Source organism: Hypanus sabinus, chromosome 1 (assembly GCF_030144855.1).
Source record: "Hypanus sabinus isolate sHypSab1 chromosome 1, sHypSab1.hap1, whole genome shotgun sequence".
Classification (NCBI taxonomy): domain Eukaryota; kingdom Metazoa; phylum Chordata; class Chondrichthyes; order Myliobatiformes; family Dasyatidae; genus Hypanus; species Hypanus sabinus.
In genome coordinates this window covers 106,938,728-106,957,146 of record NC_082706.1, presented here as the reverse complement: position 1 = coordinate 106,957,146, position 18,419 = coordinate 106,938,728, and the positions used below count along the sequence as shown (strand labels likewise).

General features: G+C 37.2%; 1 protein-coding gene across 1 annotated transcript in view; it reads left to right on the top strand.

Moving 5' to 3' along the window:
- The window catches only part of LOC132403705 (thioredoxin domain-containing protein 6-like), an 87,705-nt gene that overhangs the window by 29,717 nt on the left and 39,569 nt on the right, over nucleotides 1–18,419 (top strand). The window contains exons 4-5 of the mRNA XM_059987338.1: nucleotides 229–336; nucleotides 17,101–17,252. Of these exons, the coding sequence (XP_059843321.1) occupies nucleotides 229–336; nucleotides 17,101–17,252 (260 nt within the window). The remainder of the gene's footprint in view (nucleotides 1–228; nucleotides 337–17,100; nucleotides 17,253–18,419) is intronic.

The following is an 18,419-nucleotide window of genomic DNA, read 5'->3' as shown; positions in this document are numbered from 1 at the left end:
TTTATATTATCCAGTGACTATTCTTCAAAAGCACTTAATTTTTTGTAAGTGCTTTGGAAAGTCCTAATGATATGGAAAACTAAAATCAATGCAATTTTTCCTTTTCCTTGTTTAAACTGTCCATATAAATAACTTTTTATTCTTGGTAACTGCATCATGAATATAAAGGTCTAATGTTATGATTTATTTAAAGATCATAAAATCATATATATTTTGTCTGAATTACAGCGGTCCAATATTGGTATTAGCATTGTTTAGAGACAATGCAATAAAACACTGGCGAAACTTATTGGGACCTGATGATGTTGAACAAGCAAAGCAGGATTACCCGTCAAGGTAGAATACTTTATCTGATAATTATAGATTTTGTTATTACTGAAGAGATTCAAATTTCCTATACTTTTCTAATAAGGAGACAAAATACTTCTGAACTTGTACAGTTGCATTATTTGTATATTGGTTCCATTTTTGATCAGATTTATTTCTTACTCATCAGCTATGTAGTAGTAAAAATCAAAGTTCAGGGATGAGGATAATGTTAAATTCAGTCTTTTTCCCCAATATGAAATCAATGTGTCAAAACATCAAAATGTGCTTTGGTTCATTTCATAGATAAATATCATCTCTAAGAGAAACAAGATCCTTTAACGAATAATCTCAGTTCCCTTGCATAGATTGTAATAATGAGATAAACGTGTAATGTTCCCATTCCACAGTTTTGTTATTTTAACAGTGCTGATATATTATTTGGCAAGGGAAGACTTTCTTTTCAGACTGAAATGGGAACCTCCAAGGTGAATACAAATTGCAATTCTTCAACATACATTGGACCACAAAGAAATTTTTATTTGCTTAAAAAGAGCAAAAATAAATATGATCACTCCAGTTAATGAATATGTGGAATATGTAAACATTCACTAACAAACTTCAGATGATATGCAAAACTCTAAAAAAAGATGTATCCCCTATTCTTTTTGCTTGCCAGAATTTGAGCATGAAGTACCTGCAACATTCTGGATGCACCCAGATTTCATTCTCTAAATTAATCCAGATTTTGAAATGTTTCAAGATAAAACTAGATCTGTGTCTTTCTTACTGCCTCCATAATATAATCAAGCAATTTTTATTTTCCTTGGCAGGTCCTTTGCTTTGGCATTCATAATTGGATGGTTGAGCATTCTCTTCCAATGCCCTTTTTCAAATTTTCATCTCAACAAAACTACCTTTCCTTTTTCTCCTCTTATTTATCCAGTTGTAAATATACCTTGGATTGGTGAACATTGATAGTGGTATTGTGCCACTTTCTTGACCTATTTTAATCCTTTTGATGAAATTTCTCTTATGAAGGGGGAAGCATCATGGCAGAGAATATGCTTAAAACACGTGCTTCTTGTGGTAAATGTCTTGAGTTTGGTAGGAGCTGTTACATCCTGACAACATAAATAAATACTGGAGCACATTTTCTAGAAGGGTCACATTACAAACACTTTGTCCTAGGGTTGATGGGACTGAATGCTTGGGTTGACAGATGGGGTACCGATCAAGTGAGCTGCTTTGTCCTGTCTGGTATCAATCTTTTTGAGAGCTGTTGGAATTACTCTCATCGAGGTAAGCATACAGTGTTCCATTATATTTTTGATTGCTGTATTGTAGATTGTGGGGAGGCTTTATTGTAGTAGGAATTGAGCTTCCTGAAGATATCTGGCTCTTTGACGTAGTCATATATTCACAGTATTAATGTGGCTAATCCTTTTGAGGTTTAGTCAATGGTGACTCCCCAGGATGTTGATGTGATAATTCCATTAAATAGTTAGACTCAATTTTATTGGAGATGGTCAATGCTTGGCTTTTTTTTTGCCACTTTTTGTCACTCATAAGTGGTGGGCTGTTTGTGCTCTAAGTAACTACATGGATTTGTTCATTTGCTGAGATATAAATGAAATTGAACATCATCTAAACATCAACAAACTTCTGATTCTATGTTGGAAGGAAGATGACTGATGAAGTAGTTGAAGATGATTGGGCCTGGTAACAAAATCCTACACTGCTGTACTTTCATGCGAAATGGAACTCCAACTATTGGAATATTATGTTGTTAATGGCATTGACTTCAAATTTACTAGAACTATTTTATATCATATGAAGTAAAAGACTACCTTGATGTCAAGGCCAGTCACTCTCACTTCACCTCTGGAATTGAGCTTTTTGGTCCATGTTCTAACTTTACTTACACTAAACCACCAATTTTGATATCATCTGCATATTTACTAATCATGCCACCTACATTCACATCCAAGTTATTGATATATATAACAAACAAAAGACTGTGACCCTTATACTATGGCAAAGATCTTCACTGCACCCAGTCTGTCTAGTCCTGTCAAATTTTAAACTTTTCAATAATATTCCTCGTATTCTTCTAAATTCTGGAGAATATAGGCCCAAATTGATGTAATCTCTCTTCAAGTAACAGTCCGGTCATGCCAGGAGTCAGTATGGTGAAACTCTGCTGCTCTTCCTCTTTGGCAAGGATATCCTTTCTTAGTAAGCAGAAAAAAGTATACACAATACTCCAGGTGCCATCTCGCCAAGTCTTGTATATTTGCAGCAAAACATGCTGTTCATTCTCCCTTGCAAAAAAAGCCAACATACCATTTGGCTACATAACTACTTGCTATTCCAGCATATTTGTTTTCAGTCACTTATGTTTAAAAACATCCAGGCCTCTTTGACAATCAACATTTTTCTCATCCACCACCATTTGAATCATGAAAATTAAAACCAGCCTACAGATATTATGAATCTGAATTAAATAACTATCCTTAAATTCATTTGTAAGCCATGATTAGGTCACTTTTCTTATTAGCTCTAGAAAGAAATGTATAACTGTTGCAGTTCCTACATTCTTCCTTTTAGTCTTGTATTTACCTTACTCTATCATTACTATAAACTCAGAAATCAACTCTGGTTCAATAGCCAGTGTAAAGGGATATGCTGGGAACAGCATCAGGCATTACAAAGATAAAATGTGCAACTAGTGAAGCTGTAACAAGAATTACCTATGAGCTAAACAGCCGAAATAGCATACAGATAGATATAGCTAAATTATATCATAACAAATGGATATGATCAAAGTTCTGCATTCAAACCATATCTAATCATGAGTAGAGGTGGTGGACAATTGCACAGCTGGCTAGAAGCCTGATGGCAGGGCCAACTCATGAGTACTCAACAAGATGAAATTGAAGCTTTAACTTGTAAAGATCCCCATTATTAGTTTTAAGCCATTTGATTCACGAGTTCAAGATTGCAGACTTATGCCCAGATTGAGTTTTGCCAGCATCATTTACCTTCAGGCCTCTTTGCTTAGGTTTCTCTATCGAACACTCTTGATACTCACTTTCATTCTCAACTCCCCTAAAGTTCCCCTAGAATTATGATTTTCTTCTTCCTTATTTATTGTTTTGCAATTTTAACTTATGCTCTTTCCTTACATCCATTTGATTAGGTGGTTGTTTAGTATAAATATAAAATTCTAGAAATATTCTGCTGGTTAGCAAGTATCTCTAGAAGAAAAAGCACAGTAGTATTTCTGGTTGATTATCTTATTCTGGAAATAGAAAAGGTTAAAGACAAAATAATTTTTAAGATGTCAAGGCAGTGATGAAATGATGAAAGAACAAATTGGATAGTCGTTGAAACTTAAGAGTCATACAACACAGAAACAGGCCCTTTAACCTACTGTGTCATCTCTACTAATCTCATTGCCATTACTTGGTCCACAGCCTTCAGTGGCAATTCAAGTCCTCATCCAGATACTGCTTAAGTATTGTGAGATTGTCACGGAGAATGGGTGAACCCAAATGAAATGGAGGTAGCATAATCAGAGGTGTGTTTATTAATGGTTGCAGGGAAGGTTGGTGAGCAAGGGTTAGGCAGAGGAAGGCCGAAGAGTGAGCAAGGCTGGACCAAGGATCGAACTCAGGTCGCCTTTGTGAGGACACGGCGTTTAACCACTGAGCCAGTGGAGAGTGTAGACAGATGGCGGGACAAGGCAGAGCAGGGATGCGGACAAAGGGATGAGCGTGGCTTAGGGAGAATGGTGGGCGGCATGCCATACTCCTGTTAACATGGAGAGACAGAGTTAACACAGGAAAACAACAGCACAGAAACAAGACTTAGAATACACAGTTCTAAGCAGCTAAGAGACAGTTAACACAGTCAAACAGCGCGGAAACAAAACTTAGAATACATAATTCTAAGTGTTTGAGAGACAAGAGTTAACACAGGCGAACAGTGCGGATGAACAGAAGAGCAGGAGGTAGGCAAAACTTTTCTTGACATAGGGCATTGTTGGAGCTGAACGGCAAACAGGAGACAGGTGGCAGGCAACACTTATCTTGACACAGAGCATGAAATGGAAAGGCAAATGGCAGACAATACTTTTCTTGAGACAGGGCATTGCTGGAGCTGAACAGCCATCAGGAGACAGGCATCAGGCAACACTTATCTTGACACAGAGCGTTAAATGGAAAGGCAAATGGCAGGCGATCCTGATCGTGACATGGAGCAGCAAATGGAAAGGCAAATGGCAGGCAATACATATCTTGATATAGAGCGGCTAATGGAAAGACAAACATAGAAAACCTACAGCACAATACAGGCCCTTCAGCCCACAAAGTTGTGCTGAACATGTCCCAACCGTAGAAGTTACTAGGTTTACCCATAGCCCTCTATTTTTTTAAGCTCCATGTACCTAAAGTCTCTTAAAAGCCTCTGTCATATCCGCCTTCACCACCATTGCCAGCAGCCCATTCCATGCACTCATCACTCTCGGAGTAAAAATCTTACCCCTGACATCTCTTCTGTACCTACTCCCCAGCACCTTAAACCTGTGTCCTCTTTTGACAGCCATTTCATCCCTGGGAAAAAGCCTCTGACTATCCACATGATCAATGCCTTTCATCATCTTATACACCTCTGTCAGGTCACCTCTCATCCTCCTTCGCTCCAAGGAGAAAAGGCCAAGTTCACTCAACCTATTCTCATAAGGCATGGTCCCCAATCCAGGCAACTTCCTTGTAAATCTCCTCTGCACCCTTTCTATGGTTTCCACATCCTTCCTGTATTGAGGTGACCAGAACTGAGCAGTACTCCAAATGGGGTCTGACCAGGGTCCTATATAGCTGCAACATTACCTCTCGGCTCCTAGATTCGATTCACGATTGATGAAGGTCAATACACTGTATGCCTTTTTAACCACGGAGTCAGCCTACACAGCTGCTTTGAGCGTCCTATGGACTCAGACCCCAAGATCCCTCTGATCCTCCACACTTAATTAACATTATTACTATATTCTGCCATCATCCCTGCTCTGCCTTGTCCCACCATCTGTCTACATTCTCCACTGGCTCAGTGGTTAAACACCGTGTTCTCACAAAGGCGACCTGAGTTCGATCCTTGGTCCAGCCTTGCTCACTCTTCGGCCTTCCTCTGCCTAACCCTTGCTCCCCGACCTTCCCTGCAACCATTAATAAACACTCCTCTGATTATGCTACCTCCATGTCATTTGGGTTCACCCATTCATTCATACTACCAAAATGAACCACTTCACACTTATCTGGGTTGAATTCCATCTGCCATTTCTCAGCCCAGTTTTGCATCCTATCAATGTCCCACTGTAACCTCTGACAGCCCTCCACACTATCCACAACACCTCCAACCTTTGTGTCATCAGAAAACTTGCTAACCCATTCCTCCACTTCCTCATCCAGGTAATTTATAAAAATCACAAAGAGTAAGGGTCTCAACACATCCCTGAGGCACACCACTGGTCACCGACCTCCATGCAGAATATGACTTGTCTACAACCACTTTATACTGGCAAGCCAGTTCTGGATCCACAAAGCAATGTTACTTTGGATCCCATGCCTCCTTACTTTCTCAATAAGCCTTGTATGGGGTAGCTTATCAAATGCCTTGCTGAAATCCATATACACTACATCTACTGCTCTTCCTTCATCAATGTGTTTAGTCACATCCTCAAAAACAGCAGGTAGTACTTAACTTGACATGGAGAGACAGAGTTACACAGGTAAACCTCAGTACTGAAGTAAAACTTAATATACCATTCTAAGCGGCCAGGAATGTGAATTATCACACTGGTTGTAGCAATGATCTGGCAATGAGTGGATGTAAAGCTGCGGTTTTTATGCTGCAGGTTTAGATGAGAATCAGGTGCCACAATCAAGAAGCCCAGGAGAACATGGGGAAAAGGGAATTAGGAGAATAAGAGGAATTAACAGTCAGGACCGTGATAGGGATATTTAAAACCTGCTTTAACTACACTACTGAACTGCATGTAACAGATTATAATTGCCATCTGAGTGAAAAAAAAGTTTCCTCAGACCCCCTAGCCTATTACAATTCACTTTAAAGCTATGCACTGTGGTTTAAATTCTTTCATTATAAGGAAAGCATTCTCATTATTCACCTTATCGATGCCCCTCATTATTTTGTATACTTCCGTCAGGTATCCCGAGCCTCCTTTCGCACAAGAAAAATAAACCCAGCCTACTCAGTCTGATTTCTTAACTGAAACCTTCCATTCCAGGCAAATTCTGGTAAGATCCGTTGCATCCTCTTGAGTGCAGTTATATTGTTCATATAATGTGGTGATCAGAAACACACACAATACTCCAGCTGTGGCCTAACCAAAGATTTATAAAGGCATACCATATCATCTATGCTCTTACGTTCTATGTCCTAGCTAATGAAGATCAGTATAATACGTCTTCTTCATCATCTTATCTATCTGTGCTGCTCCCTTAGGGATCCATGAATATGTACACCAGTATTTCCAAAATGGATGTTGCATGTGACAGAATGAAAAGTAATATTAAAAAGTAAAGGAATTATGATGGGTCTAGAGCAGTGTGTTTCCAAACCTTTTTTAGCCCAACATCTCCTGAAAACATTTTCATACTTGCCAATAACCCCGCAAAGCACCTTCATAGTTGCCAACACCCATCTTAGGCACAATATGCTTTCCATAGTGCAAAAAATGTCGACCATATGCTAACATGATAAAAAATGATTCTGCTTTAAATTTTTGTTGGTCTTTAAACCTAGCTTATGCCATACCTGTGCACTGTACAGCAGCTTCAATATCAATGTGACCCTTGAGCTTGATGGTTTTTAGCAAGATTTGAAATATCTGGTTCAAGTTGTGACAGCAAAAACCATAAATCCCCAAGCGTAACAATGTCCAAGTGATTTCTGTTTCTTATGAGTATGTGGTTCACTGCACTGAAGCCTCTTTCTTTCCTTTCAAATCTTTTTTTTATTATTATTATCCAAAATAACAAGAGTACACCAAAGTAGGTAACACTTACAATGTCTCAAAGGAAAAAAAAGTTTTAAAGATTGAAAAATATGGTGACACAAAAAGAAAGAAAAGAAAAAAAAACCCTACTAAGGCAAAGAAAAGTGAGAAAAAAGAAGAACCCATTAGGTGTTCAACCGCGGAGCCATGCATCATACAAAAAGCTTCTGAAGATAAACATCAAACCGCTAGCAAAAAAAATTATACCAAAATTTACAATCAGATCATGGAGGAAATCTATCAATTAACTCAAATGGTAGTAACGAGCAAATGAATCCCATCTTTTCGCAAAATCAAACATCAGTTCAAAGGTTCGACTTCTAATTTTCTCCAAACTAAGACATAACATCACTTGAGAGAACCATTGTGACAGAGTGGGAGCCGACGTATCCTTCCACTTCAACAGAATGGCCCTCCAAGCTGTCAATGTAACAAACGTAATAACCTGTTGGTCAGATGAAGAAATACCACGGATATTTTGAGGAATTATTCCAAAGAGCACAGTTAATTTGTTAGGTTGTAAATTAATTTGAAGTGCTTTAGAAATTGTAGAGAAAACTGACTTCCAAAACTGTTCCAGTATAGAACAAGACCAAAACATGTGCGTCAGTGTAGCTGTCTCAGTTTTACATCTATCACAATAGCTATCAACATTAGGAAAGATTTTAGACAATCTCTCCCTTGTCAAATAGTAACGATGTACAATTTTAAATTGAGTCAGTGAATGACTAGCACAAATCGAAGAGTTAACCAGCTTCAAAATCCTCATCCAGTCCTCTGTCATAAAAGTCAAATTAAGTTCTTTTTCCCTATCTTGTTTAATCTTAAATAAAGGACGCTTATCCCATTGTAATAATAAATTATAAATTCTTCCAGTGGAACCCTTCATCAAAGGGTTCATGCTCATAATAGTATCAAACAGGTCGGCATCCAATATGTAAAGAAAATTACTTAAATATTTTTGTAAGAAACGTCTAACTTGAAGGTATTGTAAAAAGTGTGAGTATGAAAGAGAATATTTATCAACTAATTGTTCAAAAGACATCAGTCTATCTTCTTTAAATAGATCTACAAAAGAATTAATATCTTCATTTTTCCAAAATAAAAAAATGCATCACTCAAAGAAGGCTTAAAAAATTTTGATAAATTAAACTACAAAGTTTAAATTTTTTTAAGATTAAAATAATTATGGAACTGAAGCCAAATATGTAAAGAATACTTAATCACAGGGTATATGTTTAAATTAGCAACTTTAGCTAATTGTATAGGTAGAGCAGCTCCCAATAACGAGGTTAAATAAAATTGTTTCACAGCTTTCAATTCCAAATCTACCCAAATTGGCTGCGCGTTCTTATCAACCCAGTGTAACCAAAAGGATATATATCGCACATTGACAGCCCAGTAATACATTCTTAAATTAGGCAAAGCAAGACCTCCATCCTTTTTCAATTTTTGTAAGTGACACTTGCTAATTCTTGGTCTTTAATCATTCCAAATAAAAGATGAGATAATAGAATCAATTTGATCAAAAAACTTCTTAGTCAAAAAAAACAGGAATATTCTGAAATAAATATAAAAATTTTGGTAAATTTGGTCATTTTGACTATATGAATGTGGCCAGCAAGTGAAAACGTAAGTGAGTTCCATCTACTAAATAAATACTTCATAGAATCTACCAAGGGAACAAAATTAGCTTTATAAAGATCCTTACATTTTTCAGTGATTATAACACCTAGATATCTAAAGAAATCAACCCATAACTTTGAAAGAAGTATTATCATATATAGAAACAGGTTCATTTAAAGGAAACAGTTCACTTTTATTAAAATTAATTTTATATTCTGAAACATCTCCAAATTCGTTAAATAATTTTAGCAGGGCAGGGATAGATTCATTGGGATTAGATATATAAACCAGTAAATCATCAGCATAAAGAGAAACCTTATGAATGGTCTCATTCACAAGAATCCCATGGATATCTAAACACAAAGTACACTGCAGATGCTGTGGTCAAATCAACATGTACAAACACGCTGGAGGAACTCAGCAGGTCAGGCAGCATCTGTGGAAACGAGCAGTCAGCGTTTCGGGCCAAGACCCTTCGTCAGGACTGAAGAAGGAGGGGGCAGGGGCCCTATAAAGAAGGTGGGGGGAGGGTGGGAAGGGGAAGGCTGGTAGGTGCCAGGTGAAAAACCAATCAGAGGAAATATCAAGGGGTGGGGGAGGGGAAGCAGGGAGGGGATAGGCAGGAAAGGTGAAGAAGGAATGTAAAGGAATAGCACACTGGGTAGTTGAAGAAGACAGAATCATGAGAGCGGTGATAGGCAGCTGGAAGAGGAGGCAGAGTGAAAGTGGGATGGGGGAAGGGAGAGGAAGGGAATATTTCCCATGGATATCTTTAGCTTCATGAAGAGCAATAGCAAGGGGTTCTGATATTAACTTAAATAACAAAGGACTTAATGGACAACCTTGTCTTGTCCCCTGTGAAAGCTGAAAAAGGGGATCTACAGTTATTAGTAATAACAGTAGCAATAGGAGTTTTATATATTCTTCTAAATCAATTATTAAAATTAACACCAAAACCAAATTTCTCTAAAACATTAAATAAGTATTTCCATTCGACTCGATCGAACTCTTTTTCAGCATCCAAAGAGATGATGCATTGTGGAGTTTTAAAAGAAGATGAGTATATAATGTTAAATAATCTCCGAACATTTGAAAAGGAATAACGACCCTTTATAAAGCCTGTTTGATCTTTAAAAATAATTTTACCCAAAACTATTTTCCAACTGATTAGCCATTAGCTTTGACAGGATCTTAGCATCAACATTCAACAATGAAATAGGTCTATATGAGGCATAATCAGTAGGATCTTTATCCTTTTTAAGAATGAAAGAATTAGAAGGCTGTATCCAGAGATACCAGCCACGTGACAGATGCACTGCCACCTGGCTGGTCGGAGGACACACCACATGCCAATGGACATTTGGTCCCTCCCAACTAATCAATGCACACCTAAATTATTGGTCACCTTAATTGGATTATCTCACCCAGCCCCATGCTTTAAAAGGTGAGACTTGGCCTTGGCTAGCCCTCTCTTACAGACCACCACATTGGAGGTAAGTGCATTGATTTATGCTTGGGAAGGTCTATCATTTGTCCTGGTAAGGGAGCCGCAGCTATCCAAGGTCAAGGGGGATAACTGTTGTAGTGCTTTTCCCTTGTTCTTTGTTTGTGCAACCATACCCTGTCCCCACACCGCTTCCTGTGTATTGTAGTTGCTTGTGTTGACCTGACTTCCCCTTGTAAATAATTTCCTTATTATTAAAAATGTGTGTGTCCAGGCCTCTACTGTTGAGACTCAAAGAACCAGTTATTTTCCATCACAACAAAGCCTCATAAAAAGTAGAGGGTAAATCACCTTTCACAAAAGAGTCCTTAAACATTTCCAACATATACGGAAAGAGCAATTTTCCAATTTTTTAATAAAATTCTACAGGGTAGCATCAAGTCCAGGAGCTTTACTGGATTGCATTGAAAAAACAGCTTTATGAATTTTGGCTTCAGTAATTTGGGCATCAAGAGTTTTTTGATCCTCAACAGAAATTTGAGGAGAAGCAATCCTTCATTTAAAAAAAAGAGCACTCATTTTAGAAGAATCCACTGGAAATTGAGATCTTTAAAGTTCAGTATAAAAATGTTGAAAAATCTTATTAATTTCTTCATATTCCCAAACCAGGGTACCATCTTTCCTATGGATTTTCAAAATTTGCCTTTTGGCTCTGGCTGTTTTCAATTGAGATGAAAGCAGTTTATTATTTTTACCTCCAAACATATAAAATTGACTTTTTAGCTTAAGCAAGTAGCCTTCAATAGGATGAATTAATAATAAATTATATTGTGATTGAAGTTCCACCCTTTGTTTAAATAAGTCAATATTAGGGGAAATCACATAAATATTATGTAAGTCTTGTTTTGAAATCTTACTTAATCTTACCTAATTCTACTATAGTCTATTTTTTAAGTATAGCTGAGTAAGAAATAATCTGACCATGTAAAAATGCTTTAAATGTATCTCATATGATTAATTTAGACATACCCCCTATATCATTAAAAATAATTTTTTTTATCTGGGTTTCAATAAAGCTAACAAAGTCAGAATTCTGCAATAATGTCTGAGATAGGCACCAAGGTGTGGGGGGGGGGGGGCAAAGATGATGTCATCAAATTCGAAAGACAAACTCAAAGGCACATGATCAGATACAGCAAAAGCGTCTTATTCACAATTCTTAACACTAGGCAGGAAGCAAGGGTTGACTAATATAATTGATCCTCAAATATTTTCTATAAACGTGAAAAAAAATTCTCTGTCATCAGGGTGTAAATATCTCCATAGTTCAATCAATCCAAAATCGGTCAAAAAGGAATTAACAAGTGATGCAGACCGATTTGGAAGTTGCTGGTCGGTTGAGTTCTTGTCAATCAAGGGATTTAAACAACAGTTAAAAATCCCCACCCATTATCAACATATATTCATTTAAATCAGGCAGTAAAGCTAATACATTTTTTAAAAAAGAAGGATCATCCAAGTTAGGACCATACAAATTGACCAAAACAACTTTTCTATTACAAATTACTCCTTTAACAATTAAAATCTGACTTAATATCCTCTTGAAGGAACAAAATATTGGATTTAATAAAAATAGTCCTTTAGTTTTACTTTGAGAAGTGGAGTGAAATTGCAAACCACTCCACAATCTAAAAAATCTATCTTGATCTCCTGCCCTGATATGCATCTCTTGGGCAAAAATTACATCAGGCTGGAATCAATTAATGATTTTAAAAGTCTTTTTTTTGTTTGATAGGATGATTCCAACCATGTACATTCCAACTTATTACATTAATCTGTTTAAATACCATACTATAATTTTATTCTACTTTACACATGCGCAGAGCACATACTAATACGAGATGATAAAAAATGGCGGCAATGAAGAATACAACCACATAGAAAACACGCATGCTCCGGAACCACCCAATGGGGAGAAAACCCCTAACTCTAACCCCATCCCCTCCCCCAACAGCCCAGGAAAAAGCAGGCATATAGAATATGAAGCCAAGGACTGCCCTGTCTGTCCAATTATCTACCTCTCCCCCTAGTTTTAAAAAAAGAAATCCACTGACCTTGTAACAGAAATGATAAAGTCTCAACAAAGGGAAGTGTTTACATTCCAGCATCTACAAACTATCCCATGTTTATATTTAATCTTTTTTAATCAGAGAAAACCAAAAAATTATTATCTCTTAAAAAGAAAAACCAGCGCTATCTTAAATTTAACATTAGATCCCCTTAAAAAAAGCTTTAAATTCAGTTATAAGACGCTATAATAATCTATTACATAAAAAACTAAAAAAAAGCTGTTAAGATCTAAAATATATTACCTAGAGAAACCAAGCACAGTATTTAATAACAGATCAACACAATTTTTTTAAAAAAGAGCTAAAAAAGCAATAAGAAATGTTAATAGCATATTTAACTCAGCTAAATTTTCAAAAATACCAACTAATAATATTAATAATTGAAACCTCTGCTAAGTATATATAAAGGAAATAGCCCCATTAGTAGGAAAAACTACCACTTAGTTAATTATGAAAGAAACAAAACAAACATCAAACCAGATATTAGGTTAAAGGAATAAGTCCTCTTATCTTCTTTTTCTCAGTCGAATGTCCGAATAACCATTTAAACAGTCATACCTGAACCATGAATCTTCTTTCCACAAAAAACCACTGATATGCAATAATGTACAAGTCCCCTAATCTTCTTTTAATAGTCTCTCAATAACATTGAATAGTCTCTCAATGAAATAAATCTTCTTTCTTAAATGCTAATGCAGATAACCAATCATCCAGACAGTTCAATCGGCAGTTGCAGCAGGTATAGTTTGAACAAATGCCAGTGCAACTTTAGGATCAAAAAATGTACGAGGAGGAGAATCAGGAGGAAAAACTTTAATTCTTGTTGGGTAGCGCAAGGAAGGAAACAATTTCTTATCATATGCCTGTTTCATTACCAGAGCAAATTTTGATCTTTGTTCCATGACCTCCTTCAGATAATTTTATAAAAATGGAGCTCAGATTTCTCAAATCTGAAAACTCTCTGCTTTCTTGCCTGTCGCATTATTTGATCTTTAATCTTAAAATGATGAAAACAAACCAAAACACGGTGGTCTATTTGAATCTTGATATCTTGAAGTAAACAATCTATGTGCTCTTTCTATAGTAGGTGGCTGTGATAATATAGTAGGAAATAAGGTATGAAAAAGCTTACCAAAGTAAAAAAGTTAAATCTCCATTTTTGGCTTCTTCCTGCAGCCCAACAATTCGTATATTGCTTTGGCAGGACCTGTTTCCAGGTCTAAAATCTTATTTTCATATCTTTCCAAACAAGTTGTAGTTTCAAGCAAATTTTGCTTAGTTATCTTCAATTCCTCTTTGTGTGTAATGACTCGAGTTTCCAAATCTTTTAAGTTTTCCTAGAAATGACATCATTTCATTACTGTTCTTTTCCAGTTGGTCTTTAATTGAATTCAGTGTCCGAGCCATATCTTCTGCCCATGATGGCATTTCATTAGATCTTTCCTTTTGCATCTTTCCTTTTCTGTTGCCTTTATCACTAGGTTCAGGTAAGTTCTTCCCACTCCTCAAAGGTATATTGTTCACCTTCAAGAATCAGCAACTAAAAATTTTAAATTTGAACTTTAAACTAGTGGGAAAGGAACAAAACTAGGAGCAGCACAGAAACTTCTGTTACTCCATTCATAGACAGGTGCAGTCTCCGAAGCTCCTCTCAATAAGGTAGGAGGATGGAAATGCAATGAAGAGCAGTTATTTCTTCTCCAAAGACCAGGAAACTTCATATGACAGTGTAGTCAGATAACACAACAGCCAACATTTTTGAAAACCATTGTTGCTTCTTCATCATTCTGAATTTCGATAATCTCTTCTTAAAAGCTATGTTCCTGTTCTTCTACCTTGCAAAGAAATTATCCAGTCCGGAATTTCCAGATCATTGAAATCCTTTAATTATTTCTGAAAATCCTTCTTCAGTGACTGCAGGTATAGGCAGTACTCTTGTAAATCACCACCTGTGAAAAAGAATTCCATACTTCCCATGCAGGGAAACTGTAAGAACATTCTTCACCCAATATTTTGCTTATATATTTCCAGTCTTCTGATAAAAGAGGACACTGCACTTTTTGCCAGGATTAAATTGAAATTCTCACCCTGTAATTTCATATTTAGAATGTTAATTTTGTCATACAAATCAGCGAGTTTTACCATATCTCCACAAAGAAGTTCAATCTTGTTTCCCAAGCTCTTGTCATCTTTAAGCACAAATACAACCAGTGTCAAAAAGATCAAAAATGTTTTATGCATCAGCCTTTTGACAGCCAATGCACTTCAGTTTGAAGAAGCAAACATTCCAACTCCTCATTGTTACCTTGGCATAACTGGCAAAATATTCCGTTTAATGGATGAGCTTTAATTTTGTTGATAGCAGATATTATAAGAATCATGCTTGATAAAAGCCGCTGGCTGAGGTTTTTGTTTGTGAGGTGTTGACAATGAATTACATAATGAATTGCAAACAGATTTGGAATTTCCTTTCTCATAATTGTCACTAAACTAGCATGATGACCGGTCATATACGATGTTCATCTGTTGCACAAGAGATCATGTTCCTAATTGGAATACTTTTATCCTCAATATACATTTTGAGTTCATTGTGGACTGATTCTCTGTCGCTATTTGTTTTATAACTTTTTACAAAAGAGAATCTCTTCATAAACTTTTAGATTTTGGATAAATCGTAACACATGCCATTTGCAATGCCTCGTTGTCTTGCACAGTTGACTCATCCAGTTGTATCCCAAATTCTGTGCATAGTTGATCTTCAGTGTCTTCACTAATTTTATCAATAAAATGAGCTGCAGAGATATTACTCGGAGTAATTGATTTTAAAATACTGGTATCCATTTTGAGAACATTGCAAGCAGTTCTGATACGGCAGGCATTATTAATCTTTCACCAATTCTATGAGATTGTCCATACTTTGCCATAATTTTGGAAATCTTATTAGAAGCAATGAGTCCACTCTCAAGGTCATTTTTAGCTTTCTTTGCAAATGACTCACACATTCAATGCTTTTCAAATGCTTCTTTCATCTTCTGGAATTGAGTAATACCATAAGCAGCCTTTTCAGGGTGTCTTTTACGGAAGTGTTCCTGTAATCTTGATAGTTTCATGGCTTCATTAGACAATACAGTATTACAAATTAGACATAGGAGGTGTCACTGATCTGATGGGAACTGAATAAAACCATACTCCAAGTATGTAACATTGTATTGATGCACTTTCTATAGTTTTTGTCTTAGTATGATTAGAATTCAAGGCTTCACTGTCGTACATATGTATGCATCATTAATGGGGCTAAAGTAAAATAAAAAAATTAACACAAACTGGGAATGCCTCTTGGATTTTGACGATGGCAGTGAATTGACATGGATGGAACAACGGTAGTAGCATGCAAAGGAACAACGAGGCGAAGATGAAGGTGATCACGTCAGTGAAAATTATGTTGACAAGGAATTAGATTAGAATCTGAATATTAGTCGGGACAGAGCTGGTGTTTGGCAAGCTACCTTTATACTATTAGCATGATTGATTAATCACACAAGGTCTCATAATCTCCAAAGATGGTTCTTGACCACACATAATGTAACTGAAGTTGCTTTGAGCACCTCAAGAGGAATCCTTGGGGTCACTGATTGTCTCTATTTCACCATTTGGTTTTAACCCACACTATATTATTGCATGACCTGTTTTCCGTAGATCTGTAGATAAAGTTGAGAGGGTGTACTTGACTTACCAACTGTTAATTTGCATGAATGCGTTCCATGCTGCGAGTCAAGGGGAACTGTTGGGCACTGTGATTGCTAATTTATGCATCCCTAATAATGTCTGGTTGGTAAAGTCAGATGAGATTGCCGAGTTTCAAATGTGTTGTGATGATGCGTGCTTACTACCTGCAGAGCTATGGTTCTTCCTGCATTCCAGTGCCTCATCCTTTTTCCTTGGAAGCGCTTGCTCTATTAATGGTCAGTCTGGTCTCGTGCCTTAAGTTATGGTGCCACTTATCGACCCCCCACCCCCCACAAGAACCTTGAATGCCTCCGGACAACTTATATTTCCCCTAAAGCCCCACTTAAGGCACGTAACCACCTCTATTGGGTATCACTGGTCTAGAGGAAGTAGGAACGTGAATAGCAGACACTGTAATGCATGTTGTCCAAAGATGGGGTTGCTTTTCCTTGAGCCTACATTATTTGCAATGAAACAACATAGTATACTGAGGTCAGAGCATCTGAACTGCATTATAAAACGGATAATTAAAATAACAAGTGACTGATAATTTGGGGTCTTCTTGCTGACTAGGTATTCTATTGAACTAGATAAAGGTATTGTAAAAAACACATAACGATCAGTCCTGTTGGGACGACTGCACCCAAGATACCAATCTTGTATCTAGTCTTGTGGGAACCCAAAGTTTTCATATGCTGGTGAGATTTTCTGGAAATATTAGGATATCTTTCACTGTTTCATCAAATTCTGAACCAAGTTAATTATTTATATATTCCTTATTCTGTTCTTAGCCTGATAGCAAGGTTCGCATACAAAGATAATCCATTTAACCAACTACATGGGAGTCAGGACATTGAAACGGCAGTGAAGGAGTTACAGTTTTTCTTTCCCGTTGAGCATACATTGGTGGCAATTAAACCTGATACTGTACGACACAACAAAGGTAAGCACAAGGGAGAGGGAAAAATATAGTATTTGCTTCATATTATTTTAGAGATGCCTTGTAAATACACATAGGAGAAAATGCAAGAGTGTATATTGGTGTTGGATGTGAAAAGGTGGGATAGGTTTGTAATACTTGAATCGACTGGGACAACTGACCTGTTTCTGTACTATAAACTTGATTTCATTTTATGTAAATTAGTGATGGATCAATCAATTGGAAGAGAGAGATAGCTTTGCACAGGTCAGAGAGAAGAGTTTAAAAAAGACGCATTTCGTGTGTCTCAGCCAATTAACAGTGGACCAATCAATTCAAAGAGACAGAGCTTTGCACAGAGCGGGGAGAAGAGTTTAGAAAAGAACTGTTTCATGGGGCTCAGTGCATTAATGGCAGACCAATTGATTTGTGATTCATTAGCAAGAGCAAGTAAAAGTAAAGCAGGGTCATAGCAGAGCAGCCATTGTGTGAGTGGATTAGTCTAGGAGTGGAAACATGAGAATTTGGCGAAGAGGCACAGGTGAGCAGCAGGTAAGGCTTTTGTAGTGGTTGAATAAAAAGTCACTAAATTACAGTTAATTAAATAAAGTAAAAATGATGCAGGATCAGGTGATATGCTGTAGCTGCATGATGTGGGAGCTGGTGGATCCTATTCCTGTGGTTCCTGGTGACCACATCTGCAGCAAGTGTTGGCTACTTGAGGAACTTGGGCTCAAAGTTGATGACTTGGAATCTGAGCATCAAACACTGTGGCACATCAGGGAGGGGGAGAGTTACCTGAATTCTCTGTTTAGCTGCCTCAAATTCAATCTCTGGTCAGGGACAAATGAGGCGGGTAGTGGGATCCAGGAGACAGTGCTGGAGGAGCCTCAGCCCTTGAGCTTTTCCAGTAGGTCTGAGATTCTTGCTCCCTGTGTGGATGAGGATGGTGGCTGTAGGAAGGAAAAGCAACTTAACTGTGACACCGTAATTCATGGAGTCATTCAAGGGGGGTGGGGAAAGAAGAGAAATGTAGTGGTAATTGGGATAATATAGTCAGGGGAATAGACTATTCTCTATCGTGAGGATAGAGCATCCCGAAGGCTGTGTTGCCTGCCTGGTGCCCGGGTTCAGGACATCTTATCTCACCTGCAGAGGAATTTGCAGTGGAAGGGGAAAGATCTAGTTGTT